Here is a 17,558-nt window from a genome sequence, read left to right as displayed (position 1 = left end):
AAAGGAGAGAGAAAATTCTGACCATAATCAACATCTTGCATTGCACAAATGTTTTACCTGTAACTTGTTCATCATCACTCTGGAATTCAACAATGAGATAATTTTGGCCCAGAGCAAGATGTGCTTTAACTCGAAGCACTGCATGAGGGCTTGTATATCCAGTAATAAGTCATGTATTTTGCCCTCCAATAAAGCTGTAGCTGTACTTCTCTTTCCCCTCTCCTCTCCCTCCCCGTACCCCGCGATAATTTAACATTAAATTGGATACACCAGCCCCATCCATTGTTCCCCTCTTTTTTGAGGGGGGGGCTTTACGGCCCCTTTAATGGCCGATTCAAAATTCCACGGATGCGCCGACTGCCAGAACTCCATGTGGCCGCACAGCTTAAAGTGGGCGTGGCCCCATCAGCTAACGTACATTGGGGCAAGTGGTTAATTGAATGCGATGTGTTCTGGATTGAATTGTAGATTCAAAATGAGAAAATTAAGCGCTCGAGTGGCACAAATTTAGAATTTTTTGGCTTTAAATATCGGGAGGGGTATAACTTCAGATCTAGAAAACACACTGCGGGAGGATGTTTTGTCCTCGAAGTACAAAAAGAGACTCTACTCTAGTGTATATAGCACCTTTCACATGCTACTTCGCACCTAATTCATTACTTTTTGACACCTGGTTATTGTTCTGTAAGCAAACACAGCAGCCAATCAGCGCTGAGCAAGGCCCCACACACGGCAGAGGTGGTACTTTGTTGTGGCGGTGCTGGTTGAGGGAAGACTGTTGTCGAGGGCACATGGAGAACTCATTTCCCTTCGGATAGTGCCGTGGAATCACTTGCATCCACCCAAGCAGGTAGACGGGGCCTCTGTTTAGCATCTCACCTGAAAGGCTTCAACTCTGACAATGCAGCACTCCCTCGATGCTCCACTGAAACGCTCGCTTGGGTTACGCGCTCAAGATCAGGAGTGGAACTTGAACCCACCTCGAGAATGCTGCCACGGAGCCAAGCAGACACTTGACAGCTTTGCGTATCTCGGCCGGTTTCCATGGCAACGGGGGAGCCTTCTGCCCAATATTCCCTGGCGTTTTGCTTTGTGCACAGCCCCTTTAAATGTGCGGAGTGGCTGTGTGCGCACAGGGAACCCTTCCAGCGATACAGCGGGGTGCGCGGGACCTTGCGATCGGTGTGCGGCCCACACACCTTGGGCGGAACCTTGCTCTGTCCTTGTCCGGTGAAGCATTGAAGGTGGTGTATTTTGGGTTTGTTGCTGGTATAGTGATTGGGGACAGGAGGATACCAATTCCGAGTGGGAAGCAGTATTGTGATGGGGAGGTGCACGCTTTTTTTCTCTGGTGGTGTGAGAAGACTGGTCATTCCAGATATGCGTGTGCAAAATGACAAATCGGTAACCGTTTCAATTTATTCCAAAAGACATCATCTACTTTAAAGAAAGTATAATTTCTGTAAAAACCTGACATCAGTACCCCAACACGGAGGCTAAACACTTGCGTGTAATGTTGATCGGAAAGGGCGGTTGTGTAGGGATTCTTGTGCTCACTGTAGCTGTGGATTGTCTGTCTTCCCTTGTCATCCAGAACTCTGCCGCCCGTATCCCAACTCTCTCCAAATCACGTTCACCCATCACCTTGTGTTCACCGACCTACACTGGCACCTGGTCTGGCAATACCGCGATTTTTAAAACTCATCCTTGTTTTCAAATACCTCCATCCCCTCTCTATCTTTAACTCCCCCCACCCCTTCAGCCCTACAACTCTCAGATCTCTCTGCTCCTCCAAATCTGGCTTCTTGCGCATCCCCGATTTTCCGCGCTCGCATTGGTAGCCGTGACTTCAGCTCTGAAATTTCCTCCCTAAACCCCTCCGCATCTCTCCTCTCCTCCTCCTTAAGACCTACCTCTTTGACCAAGCCTTTGGTCACCTGTCCCAATACCTCCTGTGGCTCAGTGTCAGGTTGTGTAGTGATGATGCTCCTGTGAAGCGCCTTGCAAGGTTTTGCTACGTTAAAGGAGTTGTAAGAATCATCGGATCATCGAATGGTTGCAGCACAGAAGTCGGCCATTTGGCCACGTCAAGCCCGTGCCAGCTCTCGGCAAGTCTCCTTTCCCCGCCCTTTCCCCATAGCCCTGCAAATCTTTTTCCTTCAGCTACTTATCCACTTCCCTTTTGAAAGATGAGATTGAGTCTGCCTCCAGCGCCCTTTTCAGACCGTGCATTCCAGATACTAGCCACACACTGTGTCAAAATGATTTTCTTCCTGTTGCCTTTGGTTCTTTTGCCAATCTGTGTCCTCTGGTTCTCAACCCTTCTGCTAACGGGAACAGTTTCTCTCTCTGACTACTCTGTCCAGACCTCATGATTTTGAACACCTCCTATCAAATCTCCTCTCGACCTTCTCTGCTCTGAGGAGAACAATACCGAACAATATGAAAGATGTTGTTGTATTGACCAAGATTCCACTATAGTTGCTTATTTAATGGACACAGAGGGGGGTAGGTCGTTCAAACTGCCTTCCCTTGGCTGAGACCTGCTGTAACTGGATGGGTGAGGTTCTATCTTTCCGTTGTATTTAATGAATACTGAATATCGAGGTGTGGAGTGCCCTCTAGTGGACTCCTTGTGAACAGTTCAGTTTAGTGCCTGGTTATTTCCATCATGTGTTTGTGTATTTTTCTGTTGCTAGCAGTTGTTCCGTTGGTAAGATGATTTCATATTTCACGAGTCAGTTGTGGAATGTAATAGTTTGAGATGTTGTCAAAACAGCAATATTCTCTCTCTCTCTCTCTCTCTCTCTCTCTCTCTCTCTCTCCTGGGGTTTTTAAGGTGTTTTTAAAAAAAAAAATGTATTCACGAGATGTGGGCATCGCTGGCAAGGATGGCATTTATTGCCCGTCCCTGATTGCCCGGGAGAAGGTGATGGTGAGCTGCCACCTTGAACCGCGGAGGGCAGTTAAGAGTTAACAGGCCAGACCAGGTAAGGATGGCAGATTTCCTCTCCAGGAGCATTAGTGAACCAGTTGGGTTTTTAATGACAATCCAGTCACCATTACTGATGCTAGTTTTTTAAAATTCCGTATTTATTTAATTCGACAAATTTAAATTCTCCAGCTGCCATGGTGGGTTTTGAACGTGTGTCTCTGGATTACAAGTCCAGTAACATAACCACTATGCTAACCTATCCCATATGGTGCCATTCCATGGTTTTATTAAAATTTCTCTCAACAAATGTCTGGGTTGGCAGAACATGTTGAGTGCGCGCTACACTGACATTGCAGGCTAAATTATGTAGGTTCGGGACTGTTGCAAGGCGTGTCCATGATTAATATACTTTCACCACAATGCAGCGGTTCGAGAAGGTGGCTCACTACCACCTTCACAATTAGGGATGGGCAATAAATGCTAGTTGTGTGAATGAATTAAAAAATCAAAAATGAATCATAGCCACAAACTGATCATGGAAAATATGACCTGTCTCTCTCATTTTGCATCATCCTGAGTCACGTAGAGGAAACACTGTAAACTTGCTCCCAGACCCCCCTCTCTACCACTCTGCAGCAGATTCCCAGCAGTTGTGTGAAAATATCCCAATGGTGACCTAGCTCGGTCAAGCCCATGTGGTGGCTGGTGTGCAACGGCCACCACACATTTTTTTAATTTAAAAATCCACGCACAGGCATCTTCCACTCTTCCAGATGTAGTTCGGGATCTGGAACATTGAAGCACCTGTGAACTCCTCCCTTTTTGGCGTGGAAGCAAGTCATCCTTGCTTCGAGGGACTGCCTATGATGATGGCGATCTTCCCCCCCCCCCCCCCCCCCACAATCCCCTTCCTGTGACTAGTCTACACAACGACGTGATCGAGATTGGTCTGGGGGAGTCCCCCTGTCTCCTACACCCACCACATCACGACCAAAGTATCATTATTTTGTCTTTATAACTGGAGGAGAAAATATGTTAACTAAATATAATTTTAGTTATTGAGCTTTACCATGTGCTTGGTATTGTATAAATAAAGATCTTAAATTATAATTTAAGTTAGAGAAAATATATCTCAAATGACCATGTATAGTTTTGAGGGTGGATGAAGTATAGGAGAAATGTCTCAAAGAAAATCTGTTCTATTTTACACCGGACTAGTGGGGCAGGAGTTAGTTACTCGAGCAAGGCTTCCGGGTGAATGATGACCCGTTATACTCCCATTTCTATTTATTTTAATATAATCAACAACGCTAACTCGTTTGTCGAGATGTAAAGGCCCGCACTGTTTCTGTCCGATTCTATATACCCGACAGGCTGCTTTTAGAACCAGTGTGCCCTTGATAAAGGAGTGTGAGAAACTCCTATCTGTGTGAAGTGGCTCCAGACTTCAAATGATGCTCAAAGCAAATTGTCTGGGCTGGCAGCTGACCAAAGTAAAATGACTTGTTTACCCCCACAGCAGAGAATCAGGCTGCCAGATATCCTGCTTTGCTCCATGTGCCCTTAAAGGAGAAAGCGAGACTGGTTTAAGCTACAAGTTTGGGTTAAACTTCTTATTTTTTTTTTAATTATTGCTGCAGTTTGCAGGAATGGTTAAGGCAGAAATTTATTCCCACTGTAAAAATTTGTTTGGCAGATGCAAATATATTGGCTGGTGTCAAAAGAGCCACAGTCCGTATAGACAACTGGTTCAGCAGAGCATGAAGCGTGGTATGAGTACAGATAAGCGAGGGGTTTTGCTTCAATACTTAGTGTTGAATAAATACTGAGGTATAGTGACATTTTCTGAGGACTTTCTTCAGATTTCAAATTGTAAATGCAAATAATAAAGTACAAATGAACAGTTCCTTTTTGTTTGCAATGTGTATATCAACCGGCATAGGCCGAAGGGCCTCTTGTGGCATTTTTCTCTGATTCTATTCTACAGTATTATCAACTCTGGTGGTTGTCAATTATGGGGAAAATTGTTAAATGAATGTTCTTCTGATCTGCAAATCCAGAGTAATCCTGCATTTTGAAGATTGAATAAGGCTTGAAATGCACTGAAATTCATGCTTCAACCCATCCAGTGTGTTGCTTTGTGCTCGTATTAACTTGACCCCCCACCCGTTGGCTTGTCTAGCTAATTCAGACTCCTATCAATAACACACTCTGAGACTTTAATCCTCCTGGTGTCTTGTCTGTCTTCCTGTTTTCTCCTGTCTTAGTTCTGTTTCACTCACTCACACTCGCTCATTTGGATTAATATTCAAAATCTTTGCTGAACTAAGAGCCTGGTCATATTGGGCCCCCAAACCCCTTTGGGGTGGAACCGGTTACCTGGGGCCTCTCCATCGCCCCCTTCTTCCCATCTGGCATCCCATGTTGAGCTGCCATCCAATATATTTGCCTTCAGTTGAGGCTTGCAAATATTGGATGCCAGGCACAACTTAAGAGGAGGCTTTCAATAATGTGTTTATTGTTTCCAAAAGCAAATACACATTTTCTTTTACTGTCATAACCCCATGTCAGCCCTGTCCCTCCTCGAACGGGTGCCTCTGTAACACCAAGGCGATTCAGAGCATCCACTTGCACTAATGACACAGTCTGCGATCATGGGTTACATGGCAGTTCAACCCTGGAATTTCAGGCCCAAGTCCCTCAGGATAAACTGTAATTGTGTCAGTTCACCACTGCCCCCGCCCCAATTTTAAAATTTAAATATTGGAGGAGTTTGTTTTCTTTTTAAAGAGAGATGAGTTTCTGCAAATTGGGCAGGACCATATCTCCCAGTTTAACTCTTCCATCTTGAGGAACCAACCCAAGTCCCACCATCCTCACAGTAAAATCTGGATCATTTGCTAAGGAAGTTTGAGAATTTGGCCAGATGTTTGTTTGAAATGAGTAATCTGGGTGGAAGGAGACAGTTGGAATGATTTGCAACCACCAATACAACAGGATATGCATTTTATTTACCTTCTAGTACGAGAGGTTGATTTTCTTTAAAACCGATCCAACTTGACGCAAATTATTTTTTGTTTACACTAGTAAAAATGTTCAAATGTGTAACCTTAGAAAACCTATTCCAACACTTTTATTTAAAAAAAAAAAATCATTTCTATGTCTCCCACCCCACTCTCCAGTCTTGAAGTCAACCAAGGACCTCTAATAAATATGCAGTGGCCAAGCTGCGGTCTTAGTCCTGCTCCTCATCTGGCTATGTCTCTACGCGTCCTACTCTTTGGATTTGTAGATGATGAGCAAATAATTTTACGGTGGTTGAACTTTTGTTTGCTACAATCTTAATCCAGTTAATTTCCGTTTTTTTTTTAATGGATTCTGGGAATCTCGTTCTACAATTCTGTCCCCTTTTCTGTTTTTAAGGCCTCTGGTTTCGGTTGCTTGAATAAGTAAAGTAGCTCCATGGGGTTCTGCTGCTTTTCCCAGTGGCTTGCTATTTCGCTTCATGGGTCCATCCATTTTTCTGTAAACACAGCCAATGGCTTTGCCAGTAAGGGCGCTGGCCGCTGTTGATGCAACACCACAAGTTGCTCACAATGTGCAGTTGATCCTTCAGGAGTGAAGTTTGTCTCCGTTAGCTGCCGTGTGATCTGTGTATGAATTTGCTTCCCAGATGGCTCAATCACAAGAGATTTTCATCTATGAAACTTGTAATAGTGCGGTATACATTTTGATGAATGCTTCAATTAATGGCATGCGATTGCCATAGCAGCTGTAGTCTGTGGCACTGTGAAATCTGTCGTCAAAGAATTTGGCTCTGTCAAAAGCTCACTGAGTTAGTTAGTAAAACCACATTCTCAAACTACAGGAAATGTGTTAAATTGGGATGGGTTGACCTGTTTCGTTTGATGGCAAATCTCTTTCCACAACTTTTGGGCTTCAGAAGCAAATTCTTTGCCCAGAGAGTGGTGAGAATGTGGAACTCGTCGCCACAGGGAGGGGTTGAGGCGAATAGCATCGATGCATTTAAGGGGAGGCTAGACAGACATATGAAGGAGAAGGAAATAGAGGGTTGTACTGATAGATTTAGATGAGTAAAGACGGGCAACCTAGAAATATAGAAACAAAGGAAATAGGTGCAGGAGTAGGCCATTCGGTCCTTAGAGCCTGTACCACCATTCAATAAGATCATGGCTGATCATTCCCTCAGTGCCCCTTTCCTGCTTTCTCTCCATACCCCTTGATCCCTTTAGCCGTAAGGGCCATATCTAACTCCCTCTTGAATATATCCAATGAACTGGCATCAACAACTCTCTGCGGCAGGGAATTCCACAGGTTAACAACTTTGAGTGAAGAAGTTTCTCCTCATCTCAGTCCTAAATAGTCTACCCCTTATCCTAAGACTGTGTCCCCTGATTCTGGACTTGCCCAACATCGGGAACATTCTTTCCGCATCTAACCTGTCCAGTCCCGTCAGAATCTTATACGTTTCTATGAGATCCCCTCTCATCCTTCTAAACTCCAATGTGTAAAGGCCCCGTTGATCCAGTCTCTCCTCATATGTCAGTCCAGCCATCCCGGGAATCAGTCTGGTGAACCTTCGCTGCACTCCCTCAATAGCAAGAACGTCCTTCCTCAGATTAGGAGACCAAAACTGAACACAATATTCCAGGTGAGGCCTCACCAAGGCCCTGTACAATTGCAGTAAGACCTCCCTGCTCCTATACTCAAATCCCCTAGCTATGAAGGCCAACATACCATTTGCCGCTTTCACCGCCTGCTGTACCTGCATGCCAACTTTCAATGTCTGATGAACCATGACACCCAGGTCTTGTTGCACCTCCCCTTTTCCTAATCTGCCACCATTCAGATAATAATCTGCCTTCGTGTTTTTGCCACCAAAAAGTGGATAACCTCACATTTATCCACATTATACTGCATCTGCCATGCATTTGCCCACTCACCTAACCTGTTCAAATCACCCTGCAGCCTCTTAGCATCCTCCTCACATCTTACACCACCACCCAGTTTAGTGTCATCTGCAAACTTGGAGATATTACACTCAATTCCATCATCCAAATATTGATGTATATTGTAAATAGCTGGGGTCCCAGCACTGAGCCCTGCAGCACTCCACTAGTCACTGCCTCCCATTCCGAAAAGGACCCGTTTATCCTGACTCTCTGCTTCCTGTCTGCCAACCAGTTCTCTATCCACGTCAGTACATTACCCCCAATACCATGTGCTTTGATTTTGCACACCAATCTCTTGTGTGGGACCTTGTCAAAAGCCTTTTGAAAGTCCAAATACACCACATCCACTGATTCTCCCTTGTCCACTCTACTAGTTACACCCTCAAAAAAATTCCAGAAGATTTGTCAAGCAGGATTTCCCTTTCATAAATCCATGCTGACTCGGTCTGATCGGGATCCTGAGGAGGCTTGAGTGGAGCATAAACACTGGTTGGACCGAATGGCCTGTTTCTGTGCTGGATATCCTATGTAATAGTCGATAGTGAGGAGCAGGATGGGAAAAAATAGTTGAGGCTAGAGGTATGAAGTAATGTCAATAGATAAAAATATTCTGCAGTCTTATTTAGTTGTATAAAATATATTGCTTTCTTTTGGTGCTTCCATCTTTCTCCGAGGAGAAAGACGACCCCAATTAAAGCAACACTGAGACCGACGGGAAAGGAAATGTTATGGTGTTATTAGAGCGTGTGTTTTTTTTTCTGTGCAGGGAGAGATCAGAATACACTAATAAAAGGGGGGTGGGGGCGGTGTTGGAGAGGAGTAAGGAATTTTTCCCCTCCACTCCTGAAGGTGCTAGCTGGGGCTGAGTTCCACGAGCAGCAAGAGCCCTTTGCGCTTCATCCAAGCGGTCATCCTTCATGCGAGAACCGAGACCCCGGTGTTTGGTAATGATGGGCACCACCTGGTCTTGTCCTTACGAGACCTTGCTGTCTCTGCCCTTTTCAGCAGGGGTCACGGGCACATCTGGCTGATTTGTCCTTTGACCCGCTGATGGCAACACCTCCTGGAGGCCCGCAGTCTTTTCAAAAACCGAGGGTTGAATCTTGATTGCCATATCTGGCTTAGCGCCTGAAAATCCACTTGCTCACCTGAGGTCTTGGGAAGCCCTCAACCATGAACAGGCAGCTACAGCCTTAATATTTATCTGTGTACTTTTTTAGTGGGCAACCTCCTCATCTTCAGTCTCTCCTGTTACGTCAGACTATCTGAAATGATTGATTTAAAAAAAAATATATATTTTCTTTCTCTCCCTTCGACACTTAAATATTTGGGCTGTTTTTGTTTTAAAGTGCATCTTGATGACATCGGGGAGATGAGAAGTGCTGCCAGTGTGTGGGAGCTCAGTTAGTAAATGCCATTGAAATGAAGTCTCTGATCAGCTTTTGGTTAATGACTCCATTACTGATAATTTAGCGTCCTCGCAAACGGGCTCATTAACTTCCCGATGCTAAATTTCCCCCCTCGTCAGCATTTATCAGAGATATTTCCTGCCCCCCCCCCCCCCCCCCCCCAAGTGTTTAAAGAAAAACTTCAGGGGCGCTCCCAGACATGCCAGCTTTGTTATACATTTTACTTATGAATCTACAAACTGTCGCCCTGTGTGAAGCGTTGATTACAGCCCTCACGCTGTCTCAACACCACAATGATGAACTGAATGCTGACTGTTACATAGGATTTCCAGCACGGACACAGGCTATTTGGCCCAACCAGTCCATGCTGCCGTTTATGCTCCACGCGAGCCTCCTCTCATCTTTCCTTAAATCTATCCGCATGACCCTCTATTCCCTTCTCCCTCGTATGATTGTCCAGCCTTCCCTTGGATTTATCGATACTCTTCGCTTCAACTCCCTGTGGTAGCGAGTTCCACAGTCTCACCGCTCTTTGGGTAAAGAAGTTTCTTCTGAATTCCCTATTGGATTTCTTGGTGTCTATCTTATATTGATGGCCTCTAGTTATGCTCTTCCCCACAAGTGGAAACATTCTGTCTGTATCTACTCTATCAAAATCTTTCATAATTTTAAAGACCTCAATTGGGTCACCTCTCAGCCTTTTTTCAAGAGAAAAGAGACCCAGCCTGTTCATCCTTTCCTGATGGGTATACTGCACTACATTTGGAGCTGGCAGTTCATGTTGATGAATATGATCTTTATAATTTACCCTGGATTTTGCTCATCCTTTTGTAATTGTTTAGATTGCTGATCTATCTCCTGCAGTTCTATTTGTGTGGTTGAGGTTACGTTTCTCTCGCTCTCACACTTCTCCGTCTGCGAGGCGTGTCCCTGTGCCTATCCCTGCTCTTGTTGGCTCTTCCATTTGCTTTCTGTTTCTGCTCTTGTATTAACAACAAAACAAATCTCTCTCATGCACCAGCCCAGATTCCACAACATCCCAATTGAGGGTTGGAGATGCCACAGTCTGAGCCGTGTTGATGGGTGAGCTGTGGTTACTCTGCTGGAAATGCCGAGGCAGGGTGGTTCCAAATGGAGGAGGTTGGTGATATTGGCACATCCGTTTATTGTGAACTGATCGACATGGAACTTTGGATTTGTTATTTGAAGAGCGGTGGTTTTACAAGCTCAAACCTGCCAAATTCCTAGCCTACCTTTGCTAACATTGGTCCAGAGCCCTGTAATGAAAAGTCACGTGATTACTATTGGTCCGTGTGATTACTGAAAGCGATACAATGGGCATAGGGTTCCTGTTGGCCAATAGCTGGCTCAAAAGTGGCAATTTAAAAAAAAAAAATGATGTATAAATGGGAACTGGGTGTGCAGTGAGTTGATGCATTGCTCTCTCCCTTCCAGGAGCTAAGTTTTTAAAATTCCAGTTGCCTGACATACCAAAGACCTTTTCTTCGACAAGCCAGTTCATAATGGGCTTGCCACCACAGCACAAAACTGCCCCTAACTTGGCTCCAAAGGGTAATCTCACTTGAGCCACAAGGATGGCTTGTGCAGAAATGCAATGGGGTGGGTCAGGGTCCGTTTTTCATCCGCGACTGATGAGTGAAGTACATTGTTGGGGAAAGAGTAGAGGGAACTTTACCCTGCACCTAATCTGTTGGACCTAACTTGGGGGAGGTGGGCAGTGGGGTGGGGTGGGGGATTGATGCTACAGAGTAGCAGAAATAGAAAACTGTGTGTTTGCAAAACCACATTTTTAACTTGGTGCTACCCTGATCTTGCTAGTGTCCTTGCTGGCTGTATGCTTATTGTCTGGGCAGCTGATGCCAGGAAGGTGCCAGGTTGGATTCCCAGTCTGTGCTGAATTAGTTGAGCTTGGCCATGCGGGAGTTGGGGCCTATAATTAGCCCCTGCCCCAGGGAGGGAAAATTGACCAGGATCCTCATGCCTGTTACCTGTTCCGTGGCCCCTGCAGGAATTGCATGAACATGGGATTTGGGTGAAAACTAGATCAGCCTTGGCTGTAAATTCCCATCGATGAATCGCTACTCTGAGATACCAATTAAATTGTAACCCAGCAAAGAAAACACTTTCAGGAAGGGCGATAGTTGAGGTTTTTTTTATTGGACCTTGCATAGCATCAAAAAATACACCGTTTTTAAAAAAAAAAAGTGGTGGCTAAAAAGTATTTGGTTTTCAACACTTGATCCTGGAATTTGGGCTCCAATGTGCTCAAACTAATGAGATGGCAGTCTCCACCCTTTCGAAGGCTTAATGGTGGGAAATAAAGCACTATTCACAAAAAGGAGGGAGGAATGAATTATGTCGGGTTTTTTTTAAATACATGGCCAAAGTCCTTATTTTACTGTCATGTATGTACATTATGATTGTAGCCACCAGGTGGCATCATTGTTGGAGGGCACTGAGCAGTACGCACATGATGCTGCTCAGGTATAAAAGGCCAGCCATTGTGAGAGTCAGGCACTTTGGGCCTAAATAAACAGAGCCAAGGTTGTTCCTTGCTTAGTTACTCAGTTTGAACCTTTATTGCATACATAACATTTGCCATTGTGAAGAAGTTGGTTTTGTGACTTCACTTTCGGTTCCTCTTGTATGTAATTTGAATAAGAAAGCCATCTATTAACGTGGATAGTTTGGGCTTGCTGCAGGTAAATATCCAGTACTGGGGAGAGAGCGTATGGAAGTGAGGTAAAAATACTTTTTAAAAATTCTCCGTCACCTTGGAACGTATTGGATTTGGATATTATGGGCAGGATTTTCGGATTTTGGCAAATGTTAGTTTTCCGCCCAGGTTGCTGTTTTCTCTGCGCTCTCGTTTTCAGGCCGAACTTTCGGCCTTTACATCTGGTAAAGTCGGCATTGCATGAGGATTCGCGGCGTAAACCAGGAGTTTCGGCAATTTTAGTCCAGGGCCGGTAGAGCTGCAAGAGGGGGGAAAACGAGAACAAAAATTGCAAGAAACGTTCACAAAACCCTTGCCGACGGTTTGTGGAATCGCCGCTGCATGAGGATCTCACCGGGCGAGTTTTTGTGGCAGACGGTCAAATCGCGGCGAAAACCCGATCACAAAGTCGCCGCAAATCCAGCCCGATGTTTCTGTAGAATTAACAGTGTGTCTGAACACTCTGCAGCTATTTTGATTTGAGAGCAATCACATGTGATTCATCTCGTGGCTGAAGTGCTGTCTCCAGTAGTTTCTGCTGTGGGATTTGAAGTGCCATAATTAAAGCAATTGACTTGCGTTGTGGTTTAATAGTCGTCTGTCTTGATTTCAAGCAGCAGCTGATTATTGTCTGATTACTTTGAGCTGTTTTTGCTGACTTGTAGCAGCTTAATTATCTAGTTAGCTTCTTGTTGAATTATTCCCATTATCTCTAGTGTTTTATTGCAGCCAATCGCTCTCTGGCCACCTTTTCTTTTCAAAAATCTGTAGCCGTAAGTGCCTCCAGGGTGATGTCTGAGTTGCAATTTGCTCCAACATGTTTCATTGCTGGTGGAGTGGGTGGAGCAGCTGCCAAAAACCACTTTCGGCTGCCGCTAGTCTTTATCTCTGCTCACAAATCCACCAATAGCCGATCTGGTTCAGCAAGACCATATTGAACTTGGAAGGAGTTATGGAGTCAAGTGCCACTTGTTTAAGTCACTGAGATTTACCAATGAATTACTCAACAAGATAACCTTCTGGAACTTGTAGTTGGGTTTAGCACAAGGCCAGGACTGTTTCCTCTGCCTTGTTTCCCACTGCTGTCTCCATCGCACAGACCCAGCCAACCTTCGATCTCCTATCACCTGGGGCCTCCGCTTCCATCCTGTCTTGTGTCGACCTTTTTGGCATCCGGCTCCCTTGGCCTTGATGCTCATCCTCTGCTTCGGTTTGCAAGCCAGAAGCCCCGAACCGCATCACAGGCAGTCCTTCAATCGAGGAAGACTTGCTTCCACTCTCAAAGTGAGTTCTCAGGTGACTGAACAGTCCAATACGGGAATTACAGTCTCTGTCACAGGTGGGACAGACAGTGGTTAGAGGAAAGGGTGGGTGGGGAGTCTGGTTTGCCGCACGCTCCTTCCGCTGCCTGCGCTTGTCCTCCGCATGCTCTTGGCGACGAGACTCGAGGAGCTCAGCACCCTCCCAGATGCTCTTCCTCCACTTAGGGTGGTCTTTGGCCAGGGACCCCCAGGTATCGGTGGGGATGTTGCATTTTATCAAGGAGGCTTTTAGGGTGTCCTTGCAACGTTTCCGCTGCCCACCTGGGGCTTGCTTGCCGTGTAGGAGTTCCGAGTAGAGCGCTTGCTTTGGGAGTCTTGTGTCGGGCGCACGGACAATGTGGACTGCCCAGTGGAGCTGGTTGAGTGTGGTCAGTGCTTCGATGCTGGGGATGTTGGCCTGATCAAGAACACTGACTTCTCCAACAGCACCTGTCTCCAGCAGGAACTTGCCTGAGGATATACACTTTGTTAAAATGGCTGCATTGTTATTCTTGGTGAGCCTTAATTCTAATCCTGTGTGAACTGTTGGTCAAGAAAAAAAGGAATGAAATATTGCACTACGACTGCAAATACTTCACTCATCACTGCCTGTGATCTGGGTTGTTCACACTTTTCATGCAGTGGCTACTCTTGAGTTATGTTTCTGTCATGGCCATCTTTAGGCCCACAGCACAAAACTGCCCATCACTAGCACTAGTGATGTGACCTGACTTTACCTCAGATACAACACATTTCTACACTTGTCCTTCTTTTTTTAAACGTGCATTTGGTTCATGAGCACCACAAGTTTGCTTCTTAAAGTTCCGGCGACGGTGAAAACACCACTGGTTGACCAATCACTTGCTCTACCCATAATAGGGTACAAATGGGCAATTTCACTCTGTAGCCAGCGAGTTTGGCGCAAATCATGGCCAGTGTTGCAGTAGTGGGAGATCCTCTGAAGTTTGGGGGAGGGGAAAGAATTGTACTTTTAATTTGATCCACACTGTACTTTACCTGGGAGTTATTTTGATGCTGAGGCTGGGTGCAAAGACTGGAAATATCCAGGCCTCCCGCATTAGGTACCTCTCCGTGTGTCAGACCAGATGTGGCAGAACATATTTTGGTGAATTTGTATGATGTGCTAAAATGCTGAAAACACTCCTAAGCTACTAAGGTGCTCTGGACTGGGGCCCATGTGGGCACTCGCTTCACAATGAAGCCTATTGACTAATGTCTGTAGGTGCTGCGTGTCAACAAACATTGACCTTTCCGATGGTACTGGCTTTAAAACCAGTGTTGCCTCACGAGAAAAGGACAACTTCTCACAAGCAAAAGTATCACTAAGGCACTTTAGGGTAGACTTTACAACTTTGTCCTCCCTGTGCGTACCACGTATTGGTATTTGAGATTCTGCGAGTGATCGTGGTGGAGGTGCGGCGAATGTTTGGTGCGGAGGAGCAGTGAGAGGTCGTGGTGGCGTTGCGGCAAATGAAGGTTCGGGGCCCAGAAGAGCCGAGGGCCCAGGGGCAGCACGGGCCCAGCCCACACTGTGCGATATGTGCACGCACTAGGTCCATGCAGCAGAGCCAGGTCTCCAGTCGTCCTGGTTAACGCTTGCCACTGGACCAAGACCGAGCTCTGTCGAGCCCGTGTGGTGGCTGATGTGCAACGGTCACCCCACGTTTAAAAAAAAAATAAATAAATAAATAAATCCACGCACAGTCATCTTCCACCCTTCAATTGGAGTTCCGGACTGGAATATCAGGTCCTTTATTGAAACATTTGTGAACTCATCCCTTTTGGTGTGGAAGCAAGTCATCCTCGTTTGGGGGACTGCCTATGATGATTTTGGCAGACAGGCCAAGCTAAATCTGCTGGTGCTTGTACAGGAGTGAGCTATATCAAACTACCGACCCCCTCCAGCTATGGCCTACATCCTCCCCACTTGTTGCCGTAACCTAACTTGCTGATCTTTTTTAATAAAGTTGTAATCTTTTTTTTATAGGTTTATAAGGCCAGTGGTCCAGATGGTAATGCAGGGAGGGGGCAGAGGATCCACCTTCAGCTGTGGGACACGGCCGGTCAGGAAAGGTGAGTGTTACCATTTCAAGTTGTTTTTATTACTAGAGTGTGCAATAAGATCTGTGGATACTGTGTTTGATTCTTTTATTTTCAATGTATGGAATGGTTACAGCACAGAAGGAGGCCATTTGGCCCTTCGAGCCCGTGCCACCTCTCCATGAATACCTCCGCTAGTCCCACTCCCCCGCCCTTTCCCTGAAGCCCTGCAAATTCTTTTTCCTTCCGATGCTTATTCAATTACCTTTTTGAAAGCCGCAATTGAATCTGCCTCCACCACCCTGTCAGGCACTGCATTCCAGATCCTAACTAATCCACTGCGCTTATATTAAAAAAAAATTAAATTTTCCCTCATGTCGTGTTTGGAATCTTCTGCCAATCTCTTTAAATCTGTGTCCTCTAGTTCTCAAACCTTCTGTAATGGGAACAGTTTCTCTCCATCTACTCTGTCTAGACTCCCCATGATTTTGAACACCTCGATCAAATCTCCTCTCAATCTTTTCTGCTCTAAGAAGGACAACCCCAACTTCTCCAGTTCTCCAGTCTATCCATGTAACTGAAACCCTTCATCCCTGGAACCATTCTTGTAAATCTTTTCTGCGCCCTCGCTAAGGCCTCCACATCCTTCCTAAAGTGCGGTGCCCAGAACTGGTCGCAATACTCCAACTGAGGCCGATGCAGTGTTTTATAAAGCTGCTTCATAACTTCCTTTTGTACTCTGCCTCTATTTATGAATAATATTGAAATACCTCTTGCCGCCCCCTGCCCCATACCACACGCGCGCACACATTATTCAATAAGGTTGGTCAAAAATTTGGTTCCATCCTAGAACTCAAACTGTACATGGAACTAAATTCGTGTGTGCCTCTAGTTATTCTCTACAGCAAACTGCCCTGGTCACATTGCAGAATGAGGCACACTTTGTTGCTTTTCTAGATTGGCCCATTTGTTGTTCCTCAATTAACTGACATTTTAAACATTTCCTGTTGGCGGCTCGTTCCCTTGTTAATGGTTTGCAAGTTTCTGTAGGGCAGTGAGGTGGTGGACCTGACTGAATGCTAATTTGTTCCATGAGCAACTCCGACTTGACCAGACTTGAACCCAACATCAGAAAGCTGTCTCCTCCTTCAGGTGTGCTGTCTTACTCCCCCCAACGTGGATATGCTGAGACTGTTACCTGGGCCTCACTCCTGTGTCCTCCCCAAAGGGATTTACAAACAAAGAACTTGCATTTTTGTGGTGCCTCATCTCCAGACATCCCGAAGTGTTTTACAGCCAATGAAATACTTTTGAAAAAGCAACTTTTGTAATGTAGGAAATGCGGTAGCCAAATCGTGCACAGCAAGGTCCCAAAAAAGCAATGTGGTCATGGCCAGGTAATGTTTTTTAGTGATGGTTGAGGGATAAATATTGGCCAACAAGTTTCAAAACTCATTCTGGGATGTTTACTCCCATTTTTTTTATTCCCAGATTTTTATTTCCATTTTGGTAATGTAAACACCGTTTTGAGTAGTGTGACACTAGGACCCTTTTTTTGTGCCCTACCTTCAAACTACAAAAGAATTGCACCACTGCAAAAAAAAAAAAAAGGAGGAATCTGGTAGAACAAGCCTCTATGTATTGTGTGAGATCAGGATAGTGACCGCCCACATTCTGACTTAAATCGTGCAGCTTCCCCATGGTGCAGAGTGGTATATTCATTGTATCTGCCTCTGTTCCTGATGGCCAGACAGGAGGTGCACTTTCCTTCTCTCTCCAGACATAGTCTGTGTGTGCATGTCTGCCTCCAACTCCAGTGAGAATGAAGAAGACGGTTGCTAAATGGTGATCCCAAAAATCCCCACAGCCAAGGGACTGCAAAAAATAATATTTACATTTTTACTGCACTGAAAGATGACTTTTAACTTCCGTTCACCACCAGTTGAGAGTCCTGTTCACCTCTCGTGTTCCGAAGTTAGGAAGGCTGTGCTGTGTCCATACCTGCAGGGAGCTCACTGGGCTCCCCAGCACCACTGGGTATTTTGTGACCGATGAGTTGACTGTCTCTCTGCTGTTAATTATTAGACTGTGAATGGTAGTAAAGCAGCGATTGGTGGCGAAGCCTTTCATCAGCTGCCAAGG

General features: G+C 45.4%; 1 protein-coding gene across 6 annotated transcripts in view; it reads left to right on the top strand.

Annotated features, from left to right (window-relative positions):
• rab27a (RAB27A, member RAS oncogene family) overlaps positions 1-17,558 on the top strand; it is a 120,679-nt gene that overhangs the window by 85,475 nt on the left and 17,646 nt on the right. For all 6 annotated transcript variants that reach the window (XM_070859300.1, XM_070859301.1, XM_070859297.1 and 3 more), the window contains one exon: positions 15,364-15,449. In XM_070859300.1, coding sequence (XP_070715401.1) covers positions 15,364-15,449 — 86 coding nt within the window. The remainder of the gene's footprint in view (positions 1-15,363; positions 15,450-17,558) is intronic.

Source organism: Pristiophorus japonicus, chromosome 17, assembly GCF_044704955.1.
Source record: "Pristiophorus japonicus isolate sPriJap1 chromosome 17, sPriJap1.hap1, whole genome shotgun sequence".
In the NCBI taxonomy this organism is placed as follows: Eukaryota; Metazoa; Chordata; class Chondrichthyes; family Pristiophoridae; genus Pristiophorus; species Pristiophorus japonicus.
This window is presented reverse-complemented; position numbering and strand designations above follow the sequence as displayed.